Genomic DNA, 23,477 nt, shown 5'->3' with positions numbered 1-23,477 from the left:
CGAAATGGACTTTTCCTCTGAGTACGAAATGGACTTTTCCTCTAAGTGCGAAATGGACTTTTCCTCTGAGTGCGAAATGGACTTTTCCTCTGAGTGCGAAATGAACTTTTCCTCTGAGTGCGAAATGGACTTTTCCCGATTCACCATATATGAAATTTCCCAACAGTAAAAATTCCCGAGAAAACGAGAGTTCGACAAATCTGAGTAAAATTTCGCCAACAAATGTCTGACTTGAAAAAATATTAAGACCTCCCCGAAATTCCAAATTTATTAATTAATCGAATTAATTCTGATCTAACCAAATTTATTCATTAATCTCAATTCATTGAGTTGCTTCTGTTTTGTCGATTGATTAATGGATAAGATCGATTATTGGAATAAGTCTTCTGGCTTTGAAGATGGTGGAAAGGGCGATTTTATCCTGGGGCTCCGTAATATAAAAATAATTAATCACTCACCGGTGTTGAATCATTCTGCCCAGCTGATGTCCCAGGAGTAGAATCCTCTCGCCTGTCGTCCCTTCACTGGAAAAAAACAGCTCGTATTTTTTATATGTCCGGAATTCAAACTAGACTATTAGTCCCCACTCATCAACAATTGATTAAGATTTAAACAAACGAGACAGATACCTTCACTGCCATCTGTTTTATCTATCAACAAGTTGGCAATAACAAAAGATTAAAAAATCACTGGACCTTCTTATAAACCGTTAAATATGGATTACATTTTTTTATGCTCAAAATTTATGTCCACTGATTCCTCAAATCATTTTCTTGGAAAATAAAAATGCGATAAATCTGGTAAAAAATGAAAAAAACTCACGGTTTTCCTCCAGAATTGCACAGGAGGCCTCATCTCCTGGCACTAACAAGATTCACTCACTCAAGAACAAACACTCACCACAATAATCACTCACATGCCCCCAACCCTCGAAATTCACATCGATAACCAGTCAAAACGACCATTGAAACGCATTCTAGCCCCTCCATTTTGTAATTATTAATTATTTCAATTATTTTATCACTTATTTCCTCGAAAATCCTCAGAACACGTGGATGCCAGCTGCTTCACCGGCCGCCATTTTGTGAATACCCACGCCGTCGGCCGGACAATCGGAACAGTCGAATCGAACCGAGAGCGCTGCTATCGACTTGACATACGCGCGGGAAATATGAACGTTCATTTAAAACCGCAGTTCGAGTTTTCATTGGAAAATTTTCCCGCGATCTTCTGGTGCGAATTTATCTTAGGAAAAATGTATTTTTAGAAAATTTTCGCTATTTCCAGAGGATTTTTCATATTTTAAAAATCGACTTTCAGACGATTTCATTTGGTTTTTTAATTAGAAAAATTACTATAAAGAATAATTCTCTTCCATTCGTTCTTCTCGAAGGAATTTCGAGTAATTCCTCAATAGAAATATGAATTATTGAAAGAATGCACTCAAGACAATAATTTATAGCGCTGAAACCTAATGCTCAAATGAGATAATCATTGTTTCCCCAAAATTGTATTATTGCCAGTAAAAAAAAAATAGAAAGTCCCGATTTTACCTAAAAATTATCTATCACTCATTTCTGAGATTGCGATCGCTTTCGGCGCCAGTAAAGAAACCCCAGGACAACCCCAAAAATCGTGAGCCTCGCCACCTGCAAGATAACCATAAAAAATCATTAATAAAAAATGAATCAATCAATTTATTCGCAGTCTACGCACATTCGCCCGTCCTGTTACAGTTTCAGAATTGAAATGTTTCGTAAAGCTGAATTTCCTGAGTTTATCTCTGATCTCGGGAGGGATTAAAGGCTTGGGGACAGTTTTTAGATCCTTCGAACTGGAGGAGACCTTTGTCTTCTGGACGTCTGGAACTTTCAGCTCTGATAGAGGAAGCTTGGGAGGCACTGGCTTTTCTCCTTGAATTTTCTGTAAAAAAATATCGATTCAAGATTTATTGCAATGGACTCTGTCAAATTGTTATAATGACGAGGAATTTTTTAATCCCTTCGACTTCACTGACATTTCTCCCAAGATAATCAATTCATCTATGACAATTCATGAGAATGAATAATTTTTATCGTTTTATGCATGTATTCACCTTGAAATTCTCCACTAGACTGGCGAAGTCGCTCGTAATCCTCTCATTGCTCTCCTTCAGGGTATTGTTTAGATTCTTCTTCAGCGAATCGGATCCTGAGGTCTCCAGGGAATCTGTCAGATCACCAGTTGTTTTTTTCAAATCGTTGAATTTTACTTCCGAGAATTTAGCGAATTGAGTCAATTCTTCTGTCGTCGTCACGTCCTTTGTCATTTTATTTTTCATTTCGATCAAGGATTTTGAGTACTCTTCGAGAATCTTCTGGACAGTCGATTTGTACTCGGTGAGAATTCCCTTTATCCTCTTGACATCATCCGTCTGTCCCTTCAGCTCCTCCACTTCCTGATCAAAATCCCCAATCTCTTTCTCGATTTTTTCAAACAATTTCTTTATTTCCTCTTCGATTTTACCGATCATCGTGACTGCCTTTAACTTCTTGGAGTCGAAGACAACCCTGTAGAAATCTAATTCAATGTTATAAACAATTTTAATAAAATTAAAGGTTATGATAAACAATTAAAGATTTGGTAAAATTGCATGAGACAAATCAGATAAATATCGACAGAACTCAGAACCTATTGATTTTCAGAAAAATCATCAAAAGATCTTTTTTATAGAAAATTTATTCAACAATATAAAAGTATTTCAACGTTTTCACCGGAAATCAGTAGTTTTCAAGATAAATCAATTATTCATGAGTTATGTGATGTTCATGTTTTATTCAGATTTCAAATTTGGTTCAATTTTTTAATATTTCTAAAGCAGATGAATAGAAATATTTACATACCACTTTAAAGAGTAATCTATAAATGGTAATATAATTTTTTTGGCATTGACAGTGCAAATGAATAAAATAAACCAAAAAATCCACTCACTTTTGGCTTTCAGTCTCGTCCACAAATTCAGAAAGTAGGAGTAGAATGTAGTGATATCCCCTGGTAATTCCTCCTTCCCCCCCTTTTTCTCATCAGTTTCCCTCAATTTTTTCTCATCCCCCATATTTTCTCCTCTCGAAAACGCCCCCCACCACGCCTCCCAAAATCCCCCTCATTTGTTCCCCAATAAAACAATCAAATTATCAAAAAAAAAAAAGACCAATTCGTCACATTTATTACCATCTTAACAGAGTTTTTCCAGAAAAATCTCTCGAATAAAAAAAAAACTGAACAGCAGTCACTCGTCTCTTAACTAAAATAAACTCAATGATAAATTTCAATGAGACCACTGGTTAATCCATTATCAAACGATTATTAAATAATAATTACATGGTACGTGATTAATGAAGTTCTACAATAAAAAAAGAAAATAGTGAAAACCGAATGAACGAGAAAAAAAAAGTGAAGAAAGTCTGCAGTAATCAATACTGAATAATTACCCTAAAGACTTATTTTTTAAATAACCCTTGAGGAATCTAAAGACGTCCAGTGACCTGTTGACAGACCTGAAGTATCTGTGAGCACTCCTTGAGTACCCTATGATCAGTGACACCATTGCCATCCCTGAACTTCCTGAAGTCCTCGAGGGTCACGATATTAAATGCCCTGACCATTTTAAACAGAAAAATATTGACAGGAATGAGATAGAAATGGTGCAGCTCATCCTGATAGATACCAGCATCCCTGAACTTGCCCTTGATAATCGCAAAAATTTCCGAATGCTCTCTCATCCTGATGATCTTGAAGCAAGTGTCATCCCGTCGCTCCAGAAGACGCTTCCTGATGAGAAGACTATCAGGGAAATCAGTGAATGCCATTCTGAACTGATCGATGGTGATCCAGCCAGTGCCCTCCATAAAGAAGACGAACATAGGACCTCTCCAGAGATCAACCTGAAGACAATCAACTCCAGGTGATTCGATATCGTGAATTGTCGATGGAATATCGAGGGTTGAGCTTAATTCACTGACAGATCGATTTTCATTAGTGTCTCTTCGTAGAGTTCTGGGAGGAACTGTAGGTCTGGAGCTGTACCCTGGGGTGTTCTCATGGAATTTATCCTGGAATCGAGTATCAGATTTATGACGAGAATTTGAGGATTTATTCTGCTGTGGGGATGAATTGTTGTTCAAGATCTCGATGTTCATCCTCTCCTGATGATTGAGGACTTCAGTGTTCTCCAGATGCAGAAGTGTGTCTTCATGCGTGTGGGAGAGGTTGGAAATACTGGGGGATCTCCTGGTGCGTGGAGGAATGGGAGGAGGAATGGTTGGAGGAATGGTTGGAGGAATGGTTGGAGGAATGGTTGGAGGAATGGTTGGAGGAATGGTTGGAGGAATGGTTGGAGGAATGGTTGGAGGAATGGGCGAGAATGCTATCTCCTGTACCTCAGGTGTTTGAGAGTTGGATAGGATACAGTTCTTGAATGGATTTGTATCGAGTAGATCGTACCCAGAGTGGAGCTCCTCACCATCATCGAGGATTCCCATGGAGCTGTCCGAGTGGAATGACCCCAGGTCCTCCAGATCCTGACCATCGAAATCATTGACATTTCTATACACCTCAGATGACACCTGCGACTCCAGATTGCCATTGACACTGTCAATTCCCTGGGAAGTGCTCAACGACTGGAAGACAACCTCCAGGTCATCAAGTGTCTCATCAAACTCATCAGTACCACATGCTACGTCATGTGTACCATTCACCAGAACATCATCAACTGTCACTGATGGGCTGTCCATCGATGACGACCAGAAATTGTACGAATGCTTGGGATTCTCCGATGAGAATTTCCTCCAGTCCTCCAGGATCATCTCCTTCACCATGAGGATGAGCTTTTTATTCAGTGTTTCTCTTGGATTCTTAGGATTTGAGGCCAACAGTCCATCGATTGTCCCCAACAGCTGCACACCACGTTCGATCAATCGAGTCTTTGCTAATTGACCTTGTGCCAGGAGATCCTGAATTATCTGATTATTGCTTTCCATCTCTGAAGGTGTCTTTGGCGTCAGGATAGCATCTTCCTGCCCATCTCCATTCTGCCAGTCGTAATCCTCTGTGTAGAGGTTCAAGTCATTGGGATCGATTAGAATTCCCTGAAAACAGAGGGGGAGATAAATGAAGACACGATTTTTTTTTTATGTTATTCTGCCCTTTTTTATTAATCGTTTCATTTTATAAAATTTTTTACATCTGTTCGTTGAAAGGCATCGGTCAATTGCAATTAGATGCTTCCATCTAATTACCGTTTTCTGATAGAATTTTACAATGTTTTTAATTAATTAATTGTCTTGAGACTCTTCATTCGACAGTTCGTGCGTTTTTTGTTGTAATTAGATATCTTTATCTATCTATATAAATTGTTTTCGTCAGTGTCTCAATTAATTGTTTATCCACTTGTTAACTAACAGGAAGTATTTTTAATTGACTTTCGATAACGGAGTGCCAGCCCCGAATGTCGGTATCAAAATTATAGAGAATGGAATTGAATAAAATCTGAAATGGACATTGTCAATTATGCTGAGAACTTAAGAGTCTTAGTGTCGAAACACTTACGATTGATTTGTCAGAGTCTTCAGGGGCTCTGAAGACTTCCTCGACATCATCAGGAAGTTCTTTTGAACAGTCAATCATTTTTTTCGTATCCGCATTGATCAATTGATTTTTAAACCTGCAAAAAACGTCTTCGCCAGCGAAATAGACATCGAAGTCTTCATCATCGAACATGGAATCATCCTCCAGGTCGACATCATCAAAAACTAGAATATCACCAGAAATATTTCCATTAGTTATTCGACTCTTCGCATCATTAATCTCCAAATCGTCATTTGATTTTAATATCGATCCACTGGAAATGATCTCATCTGTTTTTACATCAACAGCTTCATCGACCTCTTCATCTTCTGGAGGCCCTTCATCAGCTGAGACTCCACTCGTTTCATCATCCGAGTCCAGCTCGAGGGATTCGTCGAACCTTTTAGCCTCGAGTATTTGTTTCCTGAAGTGTGGGGATTTCTTCAAGAATTCAGCGTACACCGAGACCATTTCAACGTTATCACTACCTGATGATGAAGTTTCAACCAGAACTCGGGGAGTTCTCTTGTCATAATCGTCTTCAATTACTGCATCAACTCCATCATTTAATTCTTCCTCACTCGAGGCGATTTCTTCGATCAACACCTTGGAATTTTCCTGAGGAATTGATGAGTCAATTGGATCCCGTGGAGAAGAAAATTTGATTTTCCTCGGGTCTTCCTTTTCTTCAACTTCAATATTTTCGCTCTCTGCAACTTCTATTTCTCCTATTTCTTCTATTTCTTCCTCTCCTTCTACCCCAAGTGTTTCCCCTTCCTCATCATTAAATTTAGATGTTCCATCACTCCCTGAATTTTCCTTCACACCAGATGGAAATTGAGAGAAAAATCGGGATGACCCGGAGACATCTGAAGCTTTTCGCATAGACCCCTGAGCAAAGAACGATCCGCGGATGACAACTCTGGAGGCTTTCAGGGGCTTTCGATTATTTCTCAACGCCTGCCTGATGATCGGTTGAATCATCTCATACATCTCATCTTCGTCTTCCTCCAAGGACGAATGCCTCCCGATGGATCCTCCATCGTAGGTAAGTCGTTCATCGGTTTCAATGATCTCTCGTTTTGGTTTGGGAATGCTCTTGAGGATCTCGAGTTTGTCCACTGGTTTTGGGGCTGGATTTTTGTCAGTGATGTTCAGGGTGTCCCAGTCGATGACCCCCGTAGCCAGGCACTGCCTCTTGGGTTTCAGGACAACGTCCCACTCGGATACTGCATCATCTGCAGAGAGAGGAGCTGGAGAGATCAGGTGGAGAGGCATTCGAGTGATTTCAGGTTCATCTTCAATTTTTTCTTCAGCTTCAATTTGAGCTTTATCTTCAGTATTCATTTTAGCTTCTACTGCAGTTCCAGTCTCAGCTCCAGCTGCAGCAATTTTAATTTTAACGTCAGCTTCGGCTCCGGCTCCTGCTTCGGCTTCAACTTCGGCTTCGGCTTCGGCTTCGGCTTCGGCTTCGGCTTCAACTTCAGCTTCAACTTCAGCTCTAGCAGCTTTAATTTGAGCTTGAACATTAGCTCCAATTCCACCACCAACTCCAGCCTTAATTTTATCATCAATTTGATTGTCACCTTTTATCTCATCTTGAATAAAAACCTCATCCCATGCAGAAGCGGCATCAGGAGCAACAGTATCTCCCGTAATTAAAAAGCCAGTGTCTACCCAATGGCTAATTGATTTAACGCGAAATGGATCGAGTCGAGGGACTTCATCAACCACTTCATGATCAGACTCAATCCCATTCACCTGACCAGCATCTATGACTTCTTCTCTTCCTTCAATCAACTGCCCACACGTGGGACATTTAGGGAGACACTTGAATTCACGCTTAACTCTCCCAATCTCCAACAATTTAGCTCTTAAAGTTTCGATTTTACTGACAACTCTTTTCTCACTGTTCGATAATTTTGATACGTCAACTGGGGGCGGGGGCTTTACAATTGGTGATAATTTTGATAACGGATTGGGTTTACAGGTGAGGAAATACTTGTAGAGGAAATTTTTTGGCCTGATACGAACCATCGAACCGTGAACAGCTAGTCCATTCTCCACCAGCCACTCAGCGATGTTCACATCATCCTCGCTGGATGTATCTGTCAGGCTCAGCAGCATGGAATTATTCTGAGAAGACGAAAAAAATTCCGAGTAAATATTCTGGTAATTCATTGTCACATAATTATCAGGCTAGACCTAAAACAAATGTCTAAAATAATCAATTTATCTAGAAACCTGTCGATTTGACAAAAAAAATTTCCAAATATTTTTTTGTAGCTTAAATGTCCGAAGTAGAAGCTCTTTTGAAAATTTTTCGTCGAATCAATAGTTTTTGATTAATAAATGACACAAAAAAAAATGAATGAATGTCGATTAAAATATCTGCTAGATCTCACCTCCGGAAACATCTTCCCACAAATAGCGACGAGTGGTTTATCATGTACTCTCTGCACAAATCGACGACTTGTCTGAATGGACCACCTGGCCTTGCCATCAGAGCCAACAACAGCTGAATCCTCCACTGGTTTGATATTATAAAGTCCACATGGAATGGCCTGTGCAGGTAGCTGTGAGAATTTCCTGTGTAAAAAGTGCATGGCACTTGCTGGATACGTATGAAGTGTTCCATAATCATAGAACAAAACAGTAGTAGTGGATTCAGCATCAGGATCGACAGCCTTGACAATTCCCCGATGCCATTTTCCATAGAATTTGCATACAACATTGAGCCCCTTCTCGAGAACAATGAGAGGAACACTGTAATTATCCCCAGCCGCCGCATAAAAATCCTGCAGTCTCTCCATCATGGCCTCGAGCTTAAGAACCTTCCTCCGGAGATGAATCCAGAAGAAAGAGGGAGTGAAGGCGTCACAGACGACGACCTCCTCGTACCCCTTGTCCTCTTGATTGAAGCAGTCAATGAGCACCTGTCCAACAGTCTCCCCAAGGAGCATAACATCCTCAGGAATGAGTTTATTAATCTGATGAGGAGACAATCCAGTGGGGACAGCCTTCACATCGTCCTCAGGGTCCATATAAATTTGATGAATCGAGCTGAGGGTGCTCCTCATTGGGAGAATTCCCTGGTCCTTATTCTTGGCGTCGAACAGTCGAAAATCCTCAGATGGACTTGGCTGGACACATCGGAATATATCAGGAAGATGAAGAACAAGGTCACTGAGACTGTTGAACCCCAGCTCCTGCCAGGTAAGATCTAAATTGTATTCCTCCTTATAAACTTTAGCCAATTCTGCACACCAGATGCCCTGGGGACGATTCTGGATGAGTTTTTCAAGTCTGAATCTCATCCTCGAGCCAATAACGAGATCCACCTCAGCCTGAGTCCTGGGATCGTCCAGTGCAGGAATTGCCCTCGAACTTCCGTTAGAAATTCCCTGGCCCACTGGCACTTCCGACACTTCTGACAATTTTGACGCCACTGGAACCTCAGGTGCAGTCTTCAGAGAGTTTCCAGCGGGTCCGGACTGCTGGGTAATATTTCCTCTGGACTCAAACTCAAAATCATCCTCAAAGAAGTCCTCCATTTTTCCTCTAGTCTCCACGTGATCGTTTTTTATTATTACAGGTTTCGGCGTCACAGGTTCACTCCTGTCCCACGAGATCTCCTGACTTCCTGTCCGCGAGAACACCACGTTGTCCTTGACGACAATTTTTCCACCGAGATTATTCAAAATATCGTTCAGACTCGTCATGTCGATGTATCCCAGACGTTTTTCCCTCATTTTATGCAACAATGTCGTCTTCGAGAGTCCATTACCCGACCTCTGGAGAACCTCCAGCACTTCGGAGCTCAGCCTCGATGAATTCTCAAAAATCCTGGAGGTATTCTCGTTGTTCCTGGAAATATTGTCATTGCCTCTGGCTACGTCGTTATTCCTCGATGGAAATGCACTGTGACTCCTGGGAAAATAACCTGAGGGTATGCCACGTCGACACACAGACCGACTCCTGGTGTTCTTCGGGTTTGATCTCTGTTTAGCCACGAGTTCACTAACACCTCGACTCTTCTCCGAGCCCAGGAAATTAATCAAATTCGTACCGTCACGTGTGGTTAGCTCAATCTGGGGAATTGATCGTAGAAATTCGATGATCGATGGGTACCCGAGGTCTCTGTAGGGAATCCTCTCGTCCTCGGTGTTTCGGTAAATCGACTCTAATTTTGGTATCGTAATGTTGTACGGGGGCTTCTCTGTCACCAGGAGGGACACGATCGAACGCACCACTTCATCACGAGATCTGTCGTTTATCCCCGCCATATTATATATCTGGAATAAAGATTATCCGGGGGAATGAAGAGCTCTTTGTTCTTCCGATTGAAAAAAAAAATCTCAACACTTACGGTGAAGAAAGATTTATGGTTCTCCTCAAGGTCTCAGGGTGAGGTAACACTCACGGAATTTTTCGCGGTTTATTCTTCTAGTTTTTTGTAATCCGATTTGCAGGGAAAAAAGTTGTTTTGGAATTATAAGGAATTATCAGGAATTCGGGGAGGAGGAAGAATTGAAGAAGTGCCGGCTACTTCGGCGTCTCTCGGACTAATGCCGAAGTCCCCAGGGGGCGGGGCGCTACTGAATGAGGGACCAATCAGGCGGCGCGGTTTTCTGACCTTCGAATCGAACTCCCGCCAACCCACGATCTTGGGATTTTTCTGTTTACGTGTTTCATCGGTTTTTCTATCAGTTTTTATTATAATTTTTTTTTGTTGAATCGAGTGGATGAGATTGAAATTGCAAAACGGAAAGCAATAACAATTATATTAAGAAGAAATTCCATTTTTTTTAGTTAGAGAAAGATTCAATTTAAGTGACAAATTGAAATTCATTGGAAAGAGGAATTTTTCAAAATATTTTTGGAATTTCAGAGGATATTTTATTCCCTTCATACAAATTGTAAAATTGATATAAAAAAATTAGGGAATCAAAATATTTTCAAGTTTATTAGGTGTTCATTGTTATTATTAATTAATTTAATTAATTGAATCCCAAGAAATATTGATGGATTCTGTTATTAGTAAAGAATGACAAACTAATTTGAATTTCTCGGACACGAATATAAAATTTATGATTGACTGAATTAATAATATTTATTTATTTATTGATTAAAAAACTCATTCATTTCACTATTAATAAAAAAAATAATTAACAATGGTTAATAATAAAACAACTCCCCCCAAATTAATCACAACTATTTAAGATAAAATAAAAAAAACATATCCGAAGAATTTGAATTCCGCGGGTTTCACTCATAAAAATTCGATTAATTACCGATTGTCGATAAGATCGATAGATTCTCCCCCTCGTCGACGTCTTCATGATCATATTCTCCAAAAACAACAAACAACCTCACGTGAACTCGAAGAGGTTATCCGAATTTCTTTTGCAAAAGGTATGCAATTCCATCCTAAAATCGTGTGTGACATCTGAATTTTATTTTCCAGGTGCCAATGGATGACTTTGTGCCAACACGTTGTGCCCATCAGCAAAAAACCCCTAAAAAAGACTTCGTGAGTGTGACGTACACCTCCCACAAGAAGAAAACCCCCTCGACAGCTGATAAATCGATAAACCCCCGAAGAGATGACCTTAAACCCTCCCCTGAGGACTTGAAGCGTCAGCAGGAGCTCGAGATGAAAAGACTCCGATGGGACGTCATGAAATTCGGTGCCTCTGGATTCACTGGAGCTAAAAAAAATGAGGCTAAAGTCGCCCTCGTCCTCCAACTCGGTGGAAAGCCAGTGAAAAATCGAAAAAACGAAAACTACAAGCAATTGAAGGTGAAAAAATCAAGAGAAAGAGCGAGAGCGAAGAAACAGGAATCAGGTCTTACCCACAGCTTAACAAAAATCAATACCAAAACTAAAAGAAAAAGGCAATCAACAATTCTGGATGTTTATGGAAAAGTGGATAGGAAAATCAAGAGGTGATGGAATTGTTTAAAATGTTTTATTAATGATCTACAATCTCAATTCTTCTACACCATCATTTCACTGTAATCTACTCGACAACAAGTAATAAAATAATATAGTTCTTTATTATATAAATAATCTTATCTGACGCCCCAATGGAATGATTCGGCGTCGATAAATCGTTTTATCTCCCTTCAATTCCTTACGAATTATTCCGAAAATATTTTTTAATCAATCGTAAGAGGCAGCGGTTGGCGCCACTTCCAACAGCATTTGGAGAAAGACATTGACAGCCTCTGAAATATTTTTAATAATAATTATTAAAATGATTATTTTATTTTGACTCAGAAAAGATGAAAGTAGAATTATTGCTAATGAATAATCAGATAGAAGGTCTAGATATTTTTAAAAGCTGTCATTTATTTTGATTGGAATTTTTGGTAATTAGAGTAATTAGAGTAATTAGTTCTTACCCATAAACTTGGGGACATATCCGTACTTAACAAATGGGAGGTAGACAAACATGCCAGCAGCGATAAAAGCTGCGGCATAAACGTATTCAATCTGCGGTTTATCAATGATCGGAGCAACAATCAGGTACACGGATATCCCTAACACGAGAATTGGTATAACAAGCGGACACTTGTACGGCCGAGGATGATTTGGTCTGGTTTTTCGCATCACCAGGAGTGCCAGCATCGAGCCACCGTAGAATATCCACGCAGTGAACGAGAAGAAGTCGATGAGGGAGTCGATGTTCCCAGAGAGTACCATGGTAGCTATCAAACAGTCAATAGCCGAATCATAATATTTTCTTAATTATATTATAAGATTTATTTATAACTCATTGAATTTACGACAAAAATACTATGAAATTTTTCTGTAGCCGATAAAATTCCCTTCAAAAAACGTCGTGGATATTCCCCTCTAAAGTCAATGATTCTAAAAAATGTTGGAGACCTGCCATTTAAACTAATATCTTTACGATAATCGAAACATCAAATATTTACCAGCGACGAGGGAATGGAAGATGAGACCAGGGGCAGGTGTGAATCGACGTACATGCACATAGCTGAGGCAATCGAGAAGATGTCCTTGTCTCGAAGCAGCAAAACACAGTCGTCCGGCAGCAAAAAGTGTTCCATTTGCTGATCCAAAAGTGCTAACAGCCACCGAGAATGGCATAAGCCACGCCATCACCCCAAGGATACGATTGCCAAACGTCTACGAGAAGAATATATAATAAATAATTCAACATCTCCTTCACGTTCATCTGACCCTGAATTAATTTCATTGAAAAGTCAAAAAAAAAATGTCCTCACCACAGCAACAGCTTCACTCTCGATCATCTCCGTGGGTGACATGACAGCTAGATAAGACAGATTGATAAGAGCATAGCAAACAGTGACAAGAGGAATGCCAATCATGATGGACCTTGGTAAATTCTTGGAGGGATCCTTGATCTCCTCAGTGACATAATTAAGATTATTCCATCCATCATAGGCCCAGAGTCCAGTATAAAAAGCAGTTGCAAGTCTTCCAACATTGATAAGATCCTTCCCATCCATCGGTTGAAATGCACCCCGAAGATGCTGAGTATTGCCCTTGGCCAAAGACCAAGTGCCCCCAGCAATAACCACAAGAATGGCAATTAATTTAGCAGCAGTGAATGCATTCTGCACACCAGTCGCTAGATTAACGCTGTAGCAGTTGACAAGAAGTATGAGAACAATTGCAAGAAGTGCAACGACCTTGACAAGATGCTCAGGTGGTTCGCAGTCAACGGCAAAAGCCTCGACCGCGTATTGCGCGAATGATAGGCAAATGATGGCCATCTGCGAGGGTTTTAAAACTAGTGTCGATGTCCAGGAGAAGAGGAAAGCTGGTGGTGCACCAAATGCATCCATGAAGTAGGCGTATTCAGCACCACTGCTGGTATTCATTGTTCCAAGCTCAGCGTATGCAAGTGCACCAAAAAGACTGAGAACACCGCAGGCTGTCCACACGATGAAACTAACTCCAATGCTACCAGTTCGGACTAGAAGTCCTGATGGTGAGACAAATATCCCTGATCCAATCATCGTACCGACGATTAAAGCCACCCCACTGACGAGTCCCACCCGTCTCTTGAGGTGAACAGTGTCGTTCGTCTCTGGGTCCTTCCCCTCCAGCCCTCCGCACCCTTCGTTTCCCGTTTGGTCGTGCACCACAGGTGAACCCAATCCATTTGTCTCGTACGAGTCACTTCGACGGAATTTCCAACGGTTACGCCAATTCTTTGGCCCATCACTTGTACCAGCAATTTCACCATCTCCTGGCTCTCTCTCATCCCTGCCAGTTGCTGAAATCATTTTTTTATCATTATTATTCCAAGAAAATTAATTAGCATTTCAATTGTTTAAAACATATATTGCATTATCATCAATATCTGCATTGCAATAATTACTCTTCATATTGTTTATTAAAACGATTAATATTTTTTGGTGGATATGGCGGGAAATTTAATAGATTGTAAAAGTCTATTAATTCCATTTTATTTATTATTGTTATTTTTTCAATTATTTGATATTTCTGAAATTGACGGATTAATTCTGGCAATGAGATAAAATGCGAATAGACTCTTATTATTTAACTAGTGGCGTCTCAATTCTCTGAGGAATTTATTACTCCAATGATTTCGGTTTTAATAGGGGGAAATTGTCATCTGGTGTATTGGAATTATTTAGAGACGTGGACACGTGTCTAAAGGCGAGCGCTGACCATTAATTATTGACCTGAACGTCTCCTTCAATGCCGAGAAAAAAAATGTCAATGGTAATGAAAAAAAAACGATGAGTAACGTAAACAAATATTCAGGAAACGATTTCTCATTGAGGAATCATTCAACTCTTTTTGATCATCTGCGCGTTGGTATCAGTTTTTAGAACGCAAAAAAGTCATTCAATTCTCGGAGGTAATTCGAGCCTCGGAGTTGCGTTTTATCATTTCTCATTGTCCACTCGTTACGCGGTTTCACTAGTGGTTTATCATTTCAATTAAAAATCTCGTAAAGAAATAAATAATAATATACTATCAATTTCAATTTCAATTCTTGAATTTTTATTAAAGTTAATCCTCGGGGAAAGATTGATAAAAAAAATAGGGAGATTTATTAATAAAATATTTATAACGTAATTTCAATATTTTTAATCATTCGCGGAATAAATTAATAATAATAAATAATTTCTATTGGAAAATTATGTAATATTGCATTTATATTATTATTATTATTATGCTAGAAGAATTGTTTATTTCGATTGTACAATTTTTTAATTTTTAATTGAAGTGGAAATTGCAGTTATTTATTGTAAAAAAATGGAAAAAAATACAAAAAATTCTGTATAAATTCAATAAATGACTGGAATATTTAAATAAAAGGGGTAAAACTGCGGGGAACGGATGAACGTGTCAATATTAAATAAAAGGAGCGGGAAATTTCGACTTCTATATTTAATAGCGTCGGAGGTAGTTATTTCGATCAGTCGCCATCATGAGGGCGACCAAAATAGATGGAAAAATAGTTTAAAAAAAAACTAGTCTGCACTTGACACTTTCCTTGAAGTTCGTCCAACAGTTCAGAAAAATTGATGCTATTCAGTCAACAATTTTCACGGGATTTTCCCTTTTTCCATTATTATCCAACGACACGGTACGACGCAATTAAAGTTTGCACTACTGCCGGGAGAATTGCATAAGTCGAAATCACGGGAATTTATTGACGATTGATGAATAATTTATCGTGGGAATTGTCAGCTGTTATTCGGATAATTGACGGGGTGAATCCGATTCAATTATACCCCCAAATGTATCGAACACAGCGTTTATACCCGTTCGTGTAGACAATCAATTGAACTCAAGGTGACGGCAATTTATAAGTGCACAGCAAATGCTTTGACTTTATTTAGTTGCAAAATGCATTTGGGATATTATTTCAGAGCGCAAAAGGGCGAATTTATTTTTCCAGAGTTAAAAATGCCGAATTATCTCAAAGACATGAGCTTCCAGGGGAAAAAGTGATAAGACATTTTTTGTTTGGAATTTCATTGGGTACAGAAAAGGTCCAATAGGTTTGTCCCAGAAATCAATTCTTCTCGAGATAAATGAGAAATTGGAGGGAGTTGTAGAGCTGGGGTGGGAAAGGGTGAAGCAAGGTGGATTCCCTGGGATTCTCTCATATCTTCTGATCCAATGATGCGATTTAAAAGAGGTCCGAATTAATTTTGAAGATGACAAAGAGGGCTCTAGAATGGCGTTAACTTTTTTGGATTTCACTCAGCCAATCTGGAGATATTGAAAATTGAGAAACGCGAGTTTCTTCTTAGTTTTTGGAAATTTCGGTTTTCCAGGGGGAGTAAATCAATTTATTCTAAAAAATGTAATAATAAATAATCATAATCCCCGAATGATGAAAAACCCAATTTAATTGCGCCATTCCTCGCACGTTCAACTTTTATTCTCGGTCAGTCCAAAGGCGACGAAAATAAACGAGTCGCGTCGCCCCTTAAATTGGCGCGAAACAATACCATCACTCATTGAATCGATTCAATTAACTAAATAAACAAAATGCATCAAGAAAATTTAAAAACACCCTCCAGAATTCCAACCCAATCAATCGATCATCCCTCCTTCCAGATAATAAAATCAAAACCCGAAAAATCATTCCCAAAAACGTAAAAAGCACTTCGCTCCATCCACCGCGTACCTTCCCCAGAAATATCAGCGAATCCCCTCGACCTAGCAAAATTTCGATCAGAACCTTTTTTGTAGCCTAAATTCCCCCCTCCAAAAAAGATTCTCATGAAAATCCTGATAATCCCCTTAAATCCCAAGAAATTCCGTCACAAACCCGGCGAGGAAGATTTTCTCGTTGAGTCCCAGTATTTGCTTGTTTCTCGATTAAAAAAATAAAATAAAATGAGAAAAAAAAAAATGGAAAATAATGGGAATAAATGACCTTACCTCGTTTAAAAGGCGCGGCATGCATGACTCTAGGATGGAGTAATAAGGGCGGATCGTGAAACCGCCTCTCATGACACTTTGACGTTAAATAATATCAACCACTTGGTCCTGTCTTCTGGTACCACTTTATTTCAAACTCCCTCGTGTAAGCAGAAGATAAAGTCTGGAGAGTATTGTCCCAACTGGCCCTTCAACTTATTTTTTTTTCTGCTGTGGGAAAAAATTGATGAGTTATTTGTGGCAAGTCAGTGGCAAGTCAGTGGCAAGTCAGTGGCAATTGCTGTACTAGTACTCGTGACAAAATGGGCGTGATGCAATGGAATATTCGCCGGCTGGGAGTCAATGGAAGAGACTGATGTACGGTCTGACTTTGAGTGAGCAGTTGTGCCCCACCGGGTGCTCCTGACTGTAGATTTTCCCCCGGCGTCGGCGCCGCCAGTACTCACCCGAGGCTCGCTCGATACTCTCCCCTCTCCCACCACCCTCGGTCAATCTTCATTCAATTCGATGGCTTCAATTTATCACTCAGACGAAATAAGGCTTTTCCGATGATTTTTTTATGTCAATTCATCCACTGACTTGTTTATTCACACCTCCAGGAGATCACGGATGTTTGATACATTCTGTCAATTTTGATGGAATTTTTGATGGAATTGGTCATATGCAGTTTTTTGAAGAATTCAAGATTTACGAGTCATGAAAAAATTACCAGTTTTTCAGATTTTCTCAAATTGAATTTTTCCGAATTTTGACAGAATTTTGACAGAATTGGTCATATGCAGATTTTTGAAAAATTCAATTTTTATGACTCAGGAAAAAATCACGAGTTTTCCAGATTTCCTCAAATTTATTTTTTCCGAATTTTCACAGAATTTCGAGGGAATTTTCAAGTGCCATGACAACGCACGAGAAAATCACTGAAATTGACTGACATCTAATTAAATTCTGTCACCCAAATATCCACCAAATCATACAGCAATAACTGGCTTAGTAAAATTGTCTTATGTTTAACTTTGATTTATTATGCTTCCAACACATACAACATTATCAATTCACACCAGAAAAATTCTCATTTCCATAAATAAACAGAACAAATGGAGATTCAATTGACATGAGCTGCCTGCTGCAACGCAATTAATTCCTATTTTGCGATTGATAAATTTTCCCGTCTGATCAATTCCCTCAATCCTGACAATACAATGATAAATATTATTTTCCCCAAGGATCCATTCACTTGAGAGGTGAATATATTTTCGCAAAAGATTGTTTCTACAATTAAGTCATCCCCACGCGATTCCGATTAGATTCTGATGATAATCATCATGTTGCTCTAGAGGATGATAATGTGAGACATGTCCTTGAACAAACTCCATTGATTATTATTAATTTTATTAATTTTCTTTAGATACCGAATTTTCGAAGAAGAACCTGACGGAATTTTTCAATATTAATAATTATTGCTCGAGTTTATTCAAGGTCATAATCAACCTAATGATTATCATAATTAACACCTACTCGAGATCGCCCGGAGGTGCCTCACCTGGAGAAATTATATTTTTATGAAAATACATACTCCTCTCAACACTTAGAAATTTATTGAATTTTCCGTGACAAAGTCATCTCAATTTTCAATCAACTGAGTTTTCAATGAATTTTTATTAAAAACATTTACTAAATTTATTATTCATCTTGAAAATTCAAGAAAATTTAATTGTTCATGTCAAATGATCAGAAATTTTTTCAAAGAATGATTTAAATTTTTTCTAGCCCTCGAACCTGAAGATAGCGAATCACTAGAAATTTCAAAAAATTCCCAAATTCTTTGATGCACTCATAAAAAACTTCAAGTTCCACTTGAAATTTCAAGTGTAATTATCCCGCAATGACGTTAATGAACCCTCGACAAAAATCCTAGTTCTTCCAATGATTCAATACACTCGTTATATTTATGGTATTTATCACTAGGCCCTGATCGTCTATTACAATGTAAAAAATAATAAAAAGTATAATTGTAACAATAGTTCGTCGTCTCTCGCTTTTCAGCTTTGATTATAAACTCCCTGATAAAGCGCAAAAGGAGAGAGTATGGAGGAGATATTTAATCTCATTGAGGAATGATTTCTTCAGCGAGCACCGATGAAGTAACGGTATATGATGGTTGCAAGGACTCCTAGAGTTATTGGAATCAGCCAGGATCTCCATGAACCACTGGAATTGCCAATCATCACATCACCACGCAGCAGCGACTATTTGCATTTATTTAAAAGTGAGAGAATTTGAAATTTCGTCAGTCATTAATTGGAGAAACGATGAATTCCAGATAAATAATTAATTAACCATCATTATCTCATCCTGTTAGACCCACCAGATCCCTCAACCCAATAAAATAATTAGCTGAGTTAAAGTAATCGACTGATTATCATCGTTTTTCCACTTCCGGACTGATTTTGTTTTTACAAAAGACGAAGAAAGCAGTTGAGTCACTCAGGAGATGATTACTCTCATCTGCGTACTATTTTCAGTATTTCTTTCAATTTTACTGGAATAAATCTGAGAAAGAGTTAGTGCAGAGTTAAAACGGCCAAAAGCTTGGGAAATTGTGGGAATTATTTTGAATTTCGAGTGCGAGGGAATTAAAATTAAGAGAATACCTGGATCCGTCGTCCTCTCCAGCTCCACTCGCCCAATCGCGTTTTTTGTCGCCCTTCGACGAGGGACTTCTCTCTTCCTGGATGGAGAAGAAATGAAAATAATTTGAAGGAATTGAAATTGATTTGGGTTTTTTTTTTGTTTATTTACCTCGACGATTTCTCCGATTTTGTATGGCTCCATCATCTGTCTGGCATCACTGGAATGTCCCACGTCCTCGAAGGGTTCAGTACCATCAACTCCTGCCTGCTCCAGGAGCACTTCCTCACCTCCTGGGTGCTGAATAAATTAACAACGTTGAGAAACGAAAAGAATAAGAATAAATATCAGAAGTGGAAGGTCAATTTAAATAATAAATACAATACTTTAATCATTTTAAACAAAACTTCCACTTTTGTTTGAAATAGTTTTATAAACAAATTAGATTGTCATTAATAAATCGAGAGATTATAATAAATTATGGGAGATTAAGAGAATTAATGGAATCTCTTGTAGAAAAATCGAATATTCCGATGAGTTTTGACGAAAAAAAATTGGTATATTATAAAAAAACGAGGGGATTTGTATAAAAATGTTTGTGATAATATTTCTAGGTAAAAGTTGGACTAAATTGGACTTTTTAATAAAAATTTGGAAGAATCAGTGGATCTGATTTCCATAAGAGAAATTCTTAATTTTTTCAATACAAATAATTCGCAAAAAAAATGGATAAATTGTTGGAAAAAAAAGAGGAGAATAATCGAACCTCACTGAGAAACTTCGTGACATCATAAACAATGTTATGAATAATAATCCAAGCGTCTTTACTGTCCTTGTGCTTAGAAACTTCAGCTCTCGTAAACAACTTGACTTCAGACGATGACTCCGGGGTCGCCATTTTCCTCGATTAACCTAACAATGACAAAAAATGAAGATAAATAATTCCTCCCCATCCCCGCGGGGCAATGATCCTCCCAATCACGACTAGAAAATTGTTTTACAAATGGAGAAAATTGAAAAAAAAAAATTGTGGTAATGAGATTCAAGAGTTGAAAGGACAATTACTCGGGAATTTGTGGGAACACATCATCAGGAATTCTCAAATCTCCAGGACTTACTCTTTGAAGAAGACGAGGGCTGAGGATTATCCCGGAGAATCTGTTATTGTATTTTATTGAAGTTAATTACTCCAACAATGAGAAGTCTACTATTCTCCTGCAACAAACAGGAAAAAAACACCTGCGCCTCACGTCACGTTTTTCGATATATCGATGTTTCATATCGATACATGATATTTTGAGTTGAATATATATCGATGTTAAAATATTGGAGGGGAATATGAAAATAGATTGACGAATAATTAATTGAGAAATATTTCCATCAACTGAGAATTGAGAATTGAAATAAAATTTTCAATTTGAGAATTAAAGCATTGAATAATTAATAAATTAATTACAATAACTATAACATTAATAATGATTAATGATAATCATTAATGGAGATAAGTAATTTGAAAATAAAGATGAACTTTTATGATTTTTCAATTTCAAGATTTTAAAAAAATTTTCTGAAAAATTCGAATTTTCCAATTTTTTTTTTAAATCCGGAACCAATAGAAAAAAATTTATTAAATAAATAATTGATACAATCAATCCAATTAATCAAATAATTAATGGATGTAATCAATTAATTAAATTAACTTTTTTATTTTTAAAATTTCGATAAGTCGATTCAATAAACATATCGATAGCTTTACAGGAATTAAAAAACCCTAGGACACGTCGGCCAACAAAAAAAGAAAATAAAAAATGTTGCTATTGTACCGGCAACCATGACCTTGAAATTATTATCCCCTAGAAAATGGCCAACATGTCCAAAAAGTGGAGGGCATCATGATTTATAAACAAAATCCAGGAGAAGTAGACATTTGAATTTTCTGATTAATTATGCAGAGATTCTGATGATCTCGAGAAACATAATTGAATGAAGTGTAAGTTAAAATGAGAGTGAGAACTTGTGGAATTTGTTGCCTCCTCTTGTCCCTGATTTTGGAAGGATCTGATGGGCTGATTGATCCCATCACTGGAGGAGCTGTAGCTGGACTGACAAGTCTCCTTTATTACGGTTATCATCACTACAAATCAAAGTGCGATCGTGAGGAATGCTGCGAGGGAAGATACGTCGAGAAAAATATTCCTCGTGGGTATTTTTTTATTTATTTACCAAAAATTAGCACCAAACAATTCAACAACGATTCCTCTGAATCTACCAGAGCCATCCACATTGAAACAATTGACTTTGATAATCAGATTGTTGGTGCAATGTTTAATATGGAATAAATAAATTCGAGTAATTTTTAAACTGAGATTTACGAGATTGAGGGACTTCGTGAGTGGATTTGTTTCAGGGTTACGTAGGGAGCTGAGTAATCACCTGTTTGGCCAGCACATTGCTGCAAAAACAGTGCTAAGTGCCTTGGCAGCTCATACAGCTGTTTATTCCCCGAAGAAACCCCTGACGATGAGTTTCCACGGTCTACCAGGGAGTGGGAAAAATTACGTCGCTCAAATGATCACTTCTGCTTACTTCAAGAAAGGAACGAACAGCAAATACTATCATTTCTTCAATGGAAGGACTGAATTCCCCTTAGCGAGTCGATTGGAGATCTATCAGGTGTCGTAATCACTCTAAATACAATAAAATTCCATTGACTTTTTTAATAATTCCAATTTAACTTCCACAATTCGTTGATTAAAAAAAATTCCCCCAGGAAGACTTGAAGGAGAGAATTTACGAGGCTCTGAAGGATTGTCCAGACTCTTTGTTCATCTTCGATGAAGTTGACATGATGACTCCTGGAGTTTTTAATGCCCTAGTGCCCTTCCTGGACTACGGCAACGGATTCGTCCACTTCGATGGACGACAGAGAGAAATTGAGAAAAATCGCGCTGTCTATATTTTTCTTTCCAACACCGGAAGTCAGGAAATTGTCAAGACGTTGACGGAGCTGTGGCAGCAGGGGAGGAGCAGAAATGAAATGACACTCAGTGATTTTGAGAATCTCATATCGGTTGGTGCCTTCAACGAGAAGGGAGGCTTCCACAAGAGTGACGCCATCAGGACTAGCTTAATCGATCACTACGTGCCATTTTTACCTCTCGAGGAGGAGCACGTGATCAACTGTGTCAAGGCTGCATTTGCCAATTGGCAGAGGGATCCAACTCCGGAGATGATCCAGGAGGCGATGTCCTACGTCACTTATGGCCCTCCACCTCACAATCTCTACGCCAAGAGTGGATGCAAAAGAATTGAGCAAAAAGTCAATTCTATTGTTTATCATCGTGATTTCTAATTTGAATCTTGAGATTTCTCTATTAAATTGAATTGAAAAACTTCAATTATAATTTGGATAATAATAATAATAATAGCAGATCATTATTTTATAACAGAAATTATTAAAAAAGTTTTTTCAATTGAATTTTCTGGAGAGAGAGTTTTTGTTTTGCAGAAGAAGAGATTGTAAATCCTCATTTTAAACAATTAATTTTTTATACAGGAATTAATCAATCGTGAATGATTCTCGAGATAAAACTCCATTTGTGATTGAGAAATAAAATAGTGTACTTTTTTAATATGTACATAAAATTTATATCTATGTATATAATTCATTGACTTAACTGATTTCTTATTGGCACAATCGGAAAACATTTTTTTACGATGTTTAAAACCAAGTTATTGAGGCGAATAACACTGGGCACCTGGCAAAATTCAGCAATTGATTTTAGGCATTTTGCGTGAATTCAATTTATCCCACGATATCAAAATAATCTATCACTTTGAGTTAACTGAGACAAATATCTAATTTAAAATTACAGAGTGAAACAATAATTTCACGTTAAAATTGCATATTAAAATCATCATAGAAACAATAAAAATTCGTAATGTAAAAATTCCGTCACTTCGAATTAACTAATATAAAGATCTAAGTAAAAGTTACACAGTGAAACAATGATTCCACGTTAAAATTCCATCTTAAAATCATCATAGAAACAATAAAAATATCATCGATAATTATTAAAGTCCAGGGACTAGTTGAATTCTCCTGCAGTCAGGAAAATTCATTCTCTCTGGATCTCTTTGGATTTGATACATCATACAAGTTTTAATTTCCAAGGATGTACAGGAAGAACAATAAAAAGTTTTTACTAATTAAAAATCTACTAATGAATTTTACACGTTCATTAAATTGTCACTAAAAAAATATTCTAAAAAAGCCTGAGAGACTGTAAAAAAAAGAGTTTGACATTTACAA

At 37.9% G+C, this 23,477-nt stretch overlaps 6 protein-coding genes across 11 annotated transcripts in view; 2 read left to right on the top strand and 4 right to left on the bottom strand.

Annotated features, from left to right (window-relative positions):
* Positions 1 to 3,094, bottom strand: part of LOC105272273 (uncharacterized) — a 38,257-nt gene extending 35,163 nt beyond the window's left edge. Inside the window, exons 1-5 of the mRNA XM_011314322.1 lie at positions 2,971 to 3,094; positions 2,096 to 2,559; positions 1,717 to 1,923; positions 1,554 to 1,649; positions 459 to 524 (exon numbers count right to left, since the gene is read on the bottom strand). Of these exons, the coding sequence (XP_011312624.1) occupies positions 1,572 to 1,649; positions 1,717 to 1,923; positions 2,096 to 2,559; positions 2,971 to 3,094 (873 nt within the window). The 3' untranslated portion in view covers positions 459 to 524; positions 1,554 to 1,571. The remainder of the gene's footprint in view (positions 1 to 458; positions 525 to 1,553; positions 1,650 to 1,716; positions 1,924 to 2,095; positions 2,560 to 2,970) is intronic.
* Positions 3,095 to 3,244: 150 nt separating this feature from the next.
* On the bottom strand, positions 3,245 to 10,154 carry LOC105272242 (tudor domain-containing protein 5). 2 transcript variants are annotated; one of them, XM_011314271.1, is made up of 4 exons: positions 9,974 to 10,154; positions 8,010 to 9,899; positions 7,639 to 7,740; positions 3,245 to 5,126 (listed from the first exon to the last, which is right to left on the bottom strand). In XM_011314271.1, the coding sequence occupies exons 2-4, from the start codon at positions 9,888 to 9,890 to the stop codon at positions 3,507 to 3,509; spliced, it is 3,603 nt and encodes a 1,200-aa protein (XP_011312573.1). In that variant the 5' UTR covers positions 9,891 to 9,899; positions 9,974 to 10,154; the 3' UTR covers positions 3,245 to 3,506. The 2 variants fall into 2 exon arrangements, with proteins under 2 accessions (XP_011312573.1, XP_011312572.1); XM_011314270.1 differs by lacking the exon at positions 3,245 to 5,126 and having other exon boundaries at positions 5,185 to 7,740.
* A 767-nt stretch (positions 10,155 to 10,921) lies between these two features.
* On the top strand, positions 10,922 to 11,580 carry LOC105272240 (uncharacterized). 2 transcript variants are annotated; one of them, XM_011314265.1, is made up of 2 exons: positions 10,922 to 10,994; positions 11,072 to 11,580. In XM_011314265.1, exon 2 carries the CDS (start codon positions 11,078 to 11,080, stop codon positions 11,555 to 11,557), a length of 480 nt encoding a protein of 159 aa, XP_011312567.1. In that variant the 5' UTR covers positions 10,922 to 10,994; positions 11,072 to 11,077; the 3' UTR covers positions 11,558 to 11,580. The 2 variants fall into 2 exon arrangements, with proteins under 2 accessions (XP_011312567.1, XP_011312568.1); XM_011314266.1 differs by having other exon boundaries at positions 10,965 to 11,019.
* LOC105272241 (b(0,+)-type amino acid transporter 1-like) lies at positions 11,562 to 16,952 on the bottom strand. Of its 3 annotated transcripts, none has more exons than XM_011314269.1 (6): positions 16,824 to 16,952; positions 16,538 to 16,747; positions 12,862 to 13,880; positions 12,550 to 12,763; positions 12,013 to 12,318; positions 11,562 to 11,835 (listed from the first exon to the last, which is right to left on the bottom strand). In XM_011314269.1, the coding sequence occupies exons 2-6, from the start codon at positions 16,560 to 16,562 to the stop codon at positions 11,771 to 11,773; spliced, it is 1,629 nt and encodes a 542-aa protein (XP_011312571.1). In that variant the 5' UTR covers positions 16,563 to 16,747; positions 16,824 to 16,952; the 3' UTR covers positions 11,562 to 11,770. The 3 variants fall into 3 exon arrangements, with proteins under 3 accessions (XP_011312571.1, XP_011312570.1, XP_011312569.1); XM_011314268.1 differs by having other exon boundaries at positions 16,830 to 16,952; XM_011314267.1 differs by having other exon boundaries at positions 16,538 to 16,952.
* A 1,539-nt stretch (positions 16,953 to 18,491) lies between these two features.
* Cyt-b5 (Cytochrome b5) lies at positions 18,492 to 20,438 on the bottom strand. 2 transcript variants are annotated; one of them, XM_011314262.1, is made up of 5 exons: positions 20,284 to 20,438; positions 19,932 to 20,077; positions 19,337 to 19,465; positions 19,189 to 19,265; positions 18,492 to 18,745 (listed from the first exon to the last, which is right to left on the bottom strand). In XM_011314262.1, exons 2-5 carry the CDS (start codon positions 20,061 to 20,063, stop codon positions 18,661 to 18,663), a joined length of 423 nt encoding a protein of 140 aa, XP_011312564.1. In that variant the 5' UTR covers positions 20,064 to 20,077; positions 20,284 to 20,438; the 3' UTR covers positions 18,492 to 18,660. The 2 variants fall into 2 exon arrangements, with proteins under 2 accessions (XP_011312564.1, XP_011312566.1); XM_011314264.1 differs by having other exon boundaries at positions 18,661 to 18,783.
* A 564-nt stretch (positions 20,439 to 21,002) lies between these two features.
* On the top strand, positions 21,003 to 23,385 carry LOC105272237 (torsin family member). The gene is made up of 3 exons (XM_011314257.1): positions 21,003 to 21,364; positions 21,573 to 21,838; positions 21,936 to 23,385. Exons 1-3 carry the CDS (start codon positions 21,166 to 21,168, stop codon positions 22,515 to 22,517), a joined length of 1,047 nt encoding a protein of 348 aa, XP_011312559.1. The 5' UTR covers positions 21,003 to 21,165; the 3' UTR covers positions 22,518 to 23,385.
* Positions 23,386 to 23,477: the final 92 nt, after the last annotated feature.

The sequence above is a fragment of the Fopius arisanus genome, unplaced genomic scaffold (genome assembly GCF_000806365.1).
Source record: "Fopius arisanus strain USDA-PBARC FA_bdor unplaced genomic scaffold, ASM80636v1 scaffold00152, whole genome shotgun sequence".
Classification (NCBI taxonomy): domain Eukaryota; kingdom Metazoa; phylum Arthropoda; class Insecta; order Hymenoptera; family Braconidae; genus Fopius; species Fopius arisanus.
This window is presented reverse-complemented; position numbering and strand designations above follow the sequence as displayed.

Bases quoted from the DNA above. Each gene is read 5' to 3' on its own strand.
- LOC105272242 (XM_011314270.1), bottom strand. From the start codon at position 9,890: ATGGCGGGGATAAACGACAGATCTCGTGATGAAGTGGTGCGTTCGATC. The intron at 7,741-8,009 runs GTGAGATCTAGC...TCGTCTTCTCAG, and splicing joins GTGGGAAGATGTTTCCGGAG to AATAATTCCATGCTGCTGAG.
- LOC105272240 (XM_011314265.1), top strand. From the start codon at position 11,078: ATGGATGACTTTGTGCCAACACGTTGTGCCCATCAGCAAAAAACCCCT.
- LOC105272241 (XM_011314267.1), bottom strand. From the start codon at position 16,562: ATGCATGCCGCGCCTTTTAAACGAG. The intron at 12,319-12,549 runs GTAAATATTTGA...ACTGTTTGATAG, and splicing joins CTTCCATTCCCTCGTCGCTG to CTACCATGGTACTCTCTGGG. The intron at 11,836-12,012 runs GTAAGAACTAAT...AAAATATTTCAG, and splicing joins ATATGTCCCCAAGTTTATGG to AGGCTGTCAATGTCTTTCTC.
- Cyt-b5 (XM_011314262.1), bottom strand. From the start codon at position 20,063: ATGGCGACCCCGGAGTCATCGTCTGAAGTCAAGTTGTTTACGAGAGCT. The intron at 19,466-19,931 runs GTTCGATTATTC...TAATTTATTCAG, and splicing joins TCACGAAGTTTCTCAGTGAG to CACCCAGGAGGTGAGGAAGT. The intron at 18,746-19,188 runs GTATTCTCTTAA...TGGCAATTCCAG, and splicing joins GGAGAGGACGACGGATCCAG to TGGTTCATGGAGATCCTGGC.
- LOC105272237 (XM_011314257.1), top strand. From the start codon at position 21,166: ATGAGAGTGAGAACTTGTGGAATTTGTTGCCTCCTCTTGTCCCTGATT. The intron at 21,365-21,572 runs GTGGGTATTTTT...GATTTGTTTCAG, and splicing joins CGTCGAGAAAAATATTCCTC to GGTTACGTAGGGAGCTGAGT. The intron at 21,839-21,935 runs GTGTCGTAATCA...AAATTCCCCCAG, and splicing joins GTCGATTGGAGATCTATCAG to GAAGACTTGAAGGAGAGAAT.